The 7,277-nt window shown below is 56.0% G+C and overlaps 1 protein-coding gene across 5 annotated transcripts in view; it reads left to right on the top strand.

Annotated features, from left to right (window-relative positions):
• Nucleotides 1-5,975, top strand: part of TTLL1 (TTL family tubulin polyglutamylase complex subunit L1) — a 35,197-nt gene extending 29,222 nt beyond the window's left edge. For all 5 annotated transcript variants that reach the window (XM_070371480.1, XM_070371483.1, XM_070371481.1 and 2 more), the window contains 2 exons: nt 426-589; nt 5,683-5,975. In XM_070371480.1, the coding sequence (XP_070227581.1) occupies nt 426-589; nt 5,683-5,812 (294 nt within the window). In that variant the 3' untranslated portion in view covers nt 5,813-5,975. The remainder of the gene's footprint in view (nt 1-425; nt 590-5,682) is intronic.
• Nucleotides 5,976-7,277: the final 1,302 nt, after the last annotated feature.

The raw sequence follows: 7,277 nt of genomic DNA on the forward strand, positions 1-7,277 counted from the left end.
AGCTCACCACACAGGTAGACACTGAAGTTATGTTTGTGGTGGACGTTGACCTAAGATTTTTATTTGTGTGGTGACTGATTTGTAGGTTCTGTTCCTAATCCTCTTTAAATAGTATTATGATTATTATTTTCTTTTTTTTGGCCGAGCCGCACAGCTTGTGGGATCTTAGTTCCCTGACCTGGGATCCCAGCCATGAAAGTGCCAGGTCCTAACCACTGGACTGCCAGAGAATTCCCTAAGTTACATTCCACCTAAGGAAATAGATCAGAAAGTGCTTCCTGAAGGTGTTAGGTATGACAGTGTAAAGCAACCTCCTTACCTGCGCTGTGGGGTGGCCAGTGTTCGCGTCGGCCCTGCTCACCCGCGCTCCAGGGTGGGTAGGTGGCCCAGCTGAAGGGTGTGGTCTGTCTCCTCCCCTCTTGCAGGTAAACGCATCCCCGTCCCTCACCTCCAGCACTGCCAACGACCGAATCCTTAAGTACAATCTGATCAATGACACCCTCAACATCGCGGTCCCTAACGGTGAAATTCCAGACTGTAAATGGAACAAGTCACCCCCAAAGGAAGTCCTCGGCAATTATGAAATCCTGTGAGTTTGTGGGTCTGTGCCGCTGGCTGCGTGAATGTCAGATTGGGGCGTGGGGTAGGGGGTGTGCCAGGGCCCAACCCGGATGTTCTAGGCGCATGTGAACTCGCCTTATCGGGTAGAGTATGTTGCCTTTTGACGTTGTGGGAAAGGCCTTGTTGCCGATGAGTGCTGGGTGCTGAACCAGGCCTCTGTCCAGTCTCAGTCTAGTGCATGGGAAATATTAGAGCACTGGCCAGGCGAGCTGTCAGGGCGGAGCTAGTCACTCACCATGGAGCAGTGACCGGCCACGCCTGGCCCACCCCTGAGACCCGTGTGACACTGAGGAGCTCAGTCTGCACACCTTTGAAAGTGTTACTCGCTCAGTCGTGCCCAACTCTTTGAGACCCTGTGGACAGTAGCCCACCAGGCTCCTCTGTCCAGGGGATTCTCCAGGCAAGAGTACTGGAGTGTTTTACCATTCCCTTCCCCAGGAGATCTTCCCTACCCAGAATTTGAACCTGGGTCTCCTGCATTGCAGGCGGGTTCTTTACTGCCTGAGCCCCAAGGGAACCTGGTGCACACCTTTCGATGGGGATAATACAGCTGAGAGGAGGGCACACAGCATTTAGGGCCTGACCCCCGTCGTCACAGCTCGTTTCCCAGCAGCCTTGTGAGGTGAAGGTCGTCACTGGCTCCGTTTTACACACATATGGAAACAAAGGCTCGGAGGGTTACGTGGCCCCTGATAGTGCCATAAAGTGGGGGAAAGTGAGAACCCATCAGAAGGGCAGTGGCTGAGCGGGTCCGACTCATTCTCAAGGTGGAAGGGTGAGTGGACGTTGGAAGGACTCAGGTGGGGCCGTGCTGGGGCCAGAAGGCCAGGGGAGGAGCTGCAGGAAGGGTGTGCAGTGTGATCCGTGTGACACCGGCGGTGGTCGCCATGCCCCCTCCCCCGGTGTGGCTGGCATTTCCGCATGTGGCGGCTGGTCCGAGAGTGGACAGGGCAGGAAGTGTAGAGGAACACTCCGTAGGGGGTTGTCATGGGCACCACTGCCGCAGAAGGTGTGGGCTGGGGAAGGGGGCCTAAGAAAAGAGGGAAATAGCACTCAAGCCCAAGGACTGAAGCTGTTAGGATCGCATTAACTATTTCTGTGAAGTCTAAACATACATTTAACAATTTCATTTCTTTAATTTTTAAAAAAATACTTTTATTTACGTATGGCTGTGCTGGATCCTTACTGCTGAGCGGGCTTTTCTCAGTTGCACGTGGGGGCCACTCTCCAGCTGCAGGGTGCTCGGGCTTCGCACTGTGGTGGCTTCTCTTGGGGAGCACAGGCTCTGGGGTGCTCGGGATTCAGTAGTCGTGGCTCGTGGGCTCAGTGGCTACAGCTCCCGGGCTCTAGGGCTCGGTCTCCATGGTTGTGGCCCATGGGCTTAGTTGCCCCGTGGCATGTGGGATCTTCCTGGGGCAGGGGTCGAACCCGCGTTCCCGGCATTGGCAGGCAGATTCTCCACCGCTAAGCCACCGAGGAAGCCCCTCACTTAACATTTGAAAAGAGTGAAGAAATAGTTGTGAACTTTACACCCGTGCTCCGATACCCTGGTGGGTAGCGCCGCTGCTGTGTGGATGTAAGTGTGCAGCCCCAGGAGCACAGGAGGTGAGTCCATGAGAGCAGCACTAGGGGCCTGGGCAGGGTGGTCACAAGCCTGAAGGGTGACCAGCTGGCTGGTTGGTTGTATCTTCCAGCACGTCTGCTATCCAGATGAGGCATAGGGTAGGCAGAGCATGGAAGTGCCCTGGGTGGGGTGCTCGCCAGGTGAGGGGGCAGGACAGGGAAGCAGCAGGTCTGAGCAGCTGAGGACAGGGAGAGGGCGGGCAGGGGGCTGTCAGACACTGAGCTGGGAAGAGAAGGGGCAGAGGTCAAGGGGCATAGGTCAGGCTGTGGCTGGCGGCTGAAGTTTCGCAAGGGGTGCGGTCACCGAACGTGACGTGGTCAGTTGGGTGCCCCAGAGGTGGGGCTGAGCTGGGGTGGAGGTCATCGGAGAGGGCAGTAGGTTAGGGGATCAGGGTCTCATCTGTTTGGTCACTCAGGTCACCAGCAGCAGTGAGTTGAGAGCCTGAATCTTAAGGAATTAGGGTCAGTGACCTGGAGGATTAGAGGTGACCGACACGGCAGGGAAGGCTGGTGGACTCTGCTGACCTGGGAAGGAGGTTTTGGAGAGAAGTTGCGGGGGGAGAGGGGGTTCCCCTGTAGACCCAGGGGCATGGTCAGTGGGAGAGAAGACAGGCCCACTCGAGGGGCGGGAGGGGAAGCCAGGTTCAGAGCAGGAAGGTGACGGGGACCTTCCAGGACAAGGCGGAGGATGGGGGAGGCTCTGTCCATTGCTAACAACGGACAGAGAGTCCTTGGTACAGAGGAAGAGTTTGGGGGTGGGGCCGGGTGGGGGCACGTCCAGAACCTCCCGGGATTGGCACTGTGGGCAGTGCAGGGTGACAACCACGATGCAGGGCCTTGTGGGCTCCGTCCTGACAGCCCTGAGACAGGGAGGGGGCCCTGGGTGAGCCCCCCTTCATCGAGCTGAGGGTGCTGGGGAGGTCGGGGAAGTGTGTTCTAGGGAGCCTGTGGGGCCCTTTGCCCGCCATCAACCCATTGCCCCCTTGAGGGTGTGGGCAGACGCCCCGTTTCCAGTAAGACGCATGGTCAGAAGCCTCAGTGCTTCCAGTTGGAGAGACAAAAAGGTGGCCTTCCTTGCAATGCATTGGGCTACCCTCCCGCCAGGTGAAGAACTAAGAAGGGGTTCCAGTGCAGAGCCTACGGTGCTGGGTCCTTCCAGTCAGGGCTTGCTCCCCAGTGCTTCAGTGACCCGTCAGTCTCTGTGGGCTTGCAGCCGAGGTGCTGGGGGATCGGGGAGGATGGGTCTGGGAAAGGGGGGCGGACAGGCCCCCGACATCACCGGCTCCGTCCTGTCCTGCCATGCCAGGCACTCTGCATTCCACTGGGTGCCCTCAAGAGCCCTTCAGGGGTCCCAGCGGGGGCCGGCTCACTTGCCCGTGGCCACAACCCTGGTGTGCCACCTGGATGTAGACACTCTTGCTGCTGTCCCAGCTCTCCATCCCGGCCTCGGAGCTGCAGGGCCTGGCACTTTGCATCTGCTCCGTCCAGGGCCCAGTTCAGAAGATGCCGGGTCTGCTTTTACAGTCTTCTAAAAATGACTATTCTGACCCCTGTGAGTGGATCCTGCCTGTGAAAAGCCCCAGAGAGCAGCCCGCCAGCCCAGGAGGGGCCTGAGAAGGGCCATCTGGTCTTTGACCCTCCTCCAAGCTCGCCCCGTCATTGGGCACACCACCCACAGGAGTCACCCGTCCCAGATGGCAGCTGCTCACCAAGCGCTCATTTCCGTTGGTGTTTAAGCTGCACAGACCAGCACCAATGCCCAGGGAAACTGGAAGCCCACCTGTGTGTCTCCCCTCTGCTTGTTCAGCAGGTTCTTACTGCACACACGCTCCCCACAAGAGGGGTGCTGGGGATGAGCCAGACAGAGGGGGTGGTCACTCCAGCCCTTTGGTCAGTAAGGTAGACACGACACAAGCAAATAGACTGATAACGTATGAGCAGGAGTCCCTGGCGGGAAGAGAGGCCAGTGTGCCTCCTGGGAGACCCCCCCACACCCAGGCGGATCCACCAGCATCCCTGGGGAGTCCTCTGCCCCACATCGTCTCTCCTTAGGGAGACAGGAACAGGAGGGACCCACAGGTTGTGGTCTGACCTCCCTATGTCTGGCAGAGGGAAACCTCGTTGTGTCTGCTGTGAAGATGACACTCTTCTGGCCTCCCTCCTCCCCACCCTCCTCTTTCACCCCCAGTGTGGAAAATGCATCCTTCATCCTCAGAAATCTCTAGCCCAGCCCACCCTCAACCCACACATGGTGATCCTGGGAATAAGCTTTAATGGAAACACGCCCTCTTCCAGAGGTCAGCAGAACGTAGTTAGTGAAACATCACTGAGCATCTTAGTACCTTTCGCATTTGATGTGGACATCTTGGTGGGTGCTCAGCCAGGGTGTGGTCAGCAGTGACACCCACACACACATTAGAACAGTGAACAGAAGCTTCACACTCTGAGCCGCAGGGTAAAAAGTTCCAAATTAAGAATCCTAAGTGAAGTGAAGTTGCTCAGTCATGTCCGACTCTTTGCAACCCCAGGGACTGTAGCCTGCCAGGCTCCTCCATCCATGGGATTTTCCAGGCAAGAATACTGGAGTGGGTTGCCATTTCCTTCTCCAAGAATCTGAAGTCCTGGGTTTTATTTAACCCTACCTCTGCCACGTACCAGCTGTGTGACCTTAGCCCACTGAATAAACCTCTCTGAGCCCCAATTTCCTCCAACAGGAAGTGGGACTCATGATGCCTACGGATCTGAGTCAGGAGGGTGATGGAAGCCCCAGGAGGGATAGGAGACCCTGTCCATGGAGGTCCGCAGTGCCAGGGCCCGAAACAGGGCCTGTGGATTTCACCCCTCTCGTGGGGGCCCCACCCCAGCAAGAAAAGGTCACCAGATGCCTTATGGTCAGGGTCGCTGAGGTTCTAGGTTCTTTCTGGTTTAATAGCGCCAGCTGTACGTCCCCCCCAGGCTGTGCTTTAGCACTGCACAAGCCCGATGCAGGAGCGTTGATGGGGAGGGGTGGGTAGGTCATGGCTGGTGGAGGTGAAACTGGCCTCTCCCTGTCCTGGCTGCCGCCTCCTGGGCTGGTCACTCACACCCCGTGCCCTGTCTGGACCAGGGTTAGTCATCCTCGCCTCACAGATGCTGAGCGAGGTGCTGAGTGTAATGTATTTTCAGACATCGCTTGTCTCCTTGGCTACCCTGGTACGTCATGCCTTTCCCTGTGGCCATTGCCAGACCCTGTCTGGTGGCCTGTATGAAAACATCAACTGCAGGGTGTGGGACCCATCCACAGTGACAGTTTAACAAGGTTGTGCTCGTGTGTTCTGTGGCCTGGGATGGCCCTTGGTGGGCTGCCAAGGCCACCTGCTGGGCAGGTGAGTTGCAGGCTGCTTCTCTGGTTGCCATGGCGACGCCGCGGGAACCCTGGAGATGGCCCTCTGTCTCTAGGTATGACGAGGAGCTGGCGCAGGGTGACGGGGCTGAACGAGAGCTGAGAAGTCGGCCAGGCCAGTCGCTGGGGCCCAAAGGGAGCCGATTGAGAGATGCCGGGAGGACCGTCCTCACCACCTGGAAGTGACCACCGGCAAGACCGAGACTTACAGCCTGGACCCGGTCAAAACCTGTCACTGCGCCCAACCCTTGCCGAGGACACCTATTTTGGAATTTCCTTTTTCTAGACCTTTTTTTTTTCCCTTTCCTAAACCCTGTAAATAAATAAAGGCACTTCTTTGAAAGGTTAAGGAAGTCTGTTATTGGGGGAACGTCCCTGTTTCTCTGTCACTCCCATCCTCACCATACTTCTGGCTCCAGGCTATCAGGATTTTTCCTACACCAAGCAATTCTGCTGTGGCCCCAGATGTCCTACCCCTGGAGGCAGGGGTTCCCCAACCTCCAGGATCGAATGCCTGATGATTTGAGGTGGGTCTGATGTAATAATAATAGAAATAAAGTGCACAATAAGCATAATGCCCTTGAGTCAACCCAAAACCACCCCTCACCCCCTGGTCCGTGGAAAAACTGTCTTCCATGAAACGGGTCCCTGGTGCCAAAAAGGGTGGGTACCACTGTCCTGCGGTTAACTCTGTTCGGACACCTGGAGATGGAGTCAGATCCCACAGGTAAGGGCTCAACTCTACAAGACTGCCTGCCACACTCACAACTTCAGGCACCAATCACAATTCCAGTTGTTAACTGCTTCCTACCAACTGGCTCCAAGTCGGAGGTTCCCACAACCCTATCCTTGGGTTCAATTAATTTGTGAATGGGGCTTGCAAAATTCAGGGGAACAGTTTACCTACTCCATTGCCAGTTTACATAAAGGGTGCAACTGAGGAAAAGCCAGATGGCAGAGATGCACGGGGCAACGTATGGATGAAGGGGCACCAAGCTCCCGTGCTCGCTCTGGGAGCATCACCCTCCCAACGCATCCATGTGCTCAGCAGCCTGAAAGCTCTTCCAATTCCATAGTCTGGGGCTATTTATGGAAGCCTTATTACATAGGCATGCCTGCGTGCATGCTAAGTCGCTTCAGTCATGTCTCACTCTTGGCAACCCTATTAACTGTTAGCCCTCAGGCTCCTCTGTCCATGAGATTCTCCAGGCAAGAATACTGGAGTGAGTTGCCATGTCTTCCTCCAGGGGATCTTCCTGAACCAGGGATCAACCCCGAGTCTCTTATGTCTCCTGCATTGGCAGGCGAGTTCTTTACCACTCGTGCCACCTGGGAAGCCCCAGTGCATGGCAATGATTAATTAAATCACTGGCCATTGGCGACTGACTCCACCTCCAGCCCCCTCTCTTCCTCGGAGATTGAGGGGTACGCCTTGGTTCCCCAGGCAGCCAGTTCACATCCAAGGCCATCCAGGAGCCCCAGCCACCAGTCGTAGCACAAACTCTGGTTTGCTTGAAAGGGACTTGTTAGGAATAACAAAAGATACGCATTTCACCTTTCTGCTCTGTAGCAGTTTCAGGAACTGGAAACAAAACTAAATATAACACATGTCCCTTAGCTCTTAGAAAGAACATTACAAAGGTTTTGTATG

Source organism: Bos mutus, chromosome 5 (assembly GCF_027580195.1).
Source record: "Bos mutus isolate GX-2022 chromosome 5, NWIPB_WYAK_1.1, whole genome shotgun sequence".
NCBI lineage: Eukaryota > Metazoa > Chordata > Mammalia > Artiodactyla > Bovidae > Bos > Bos mutus.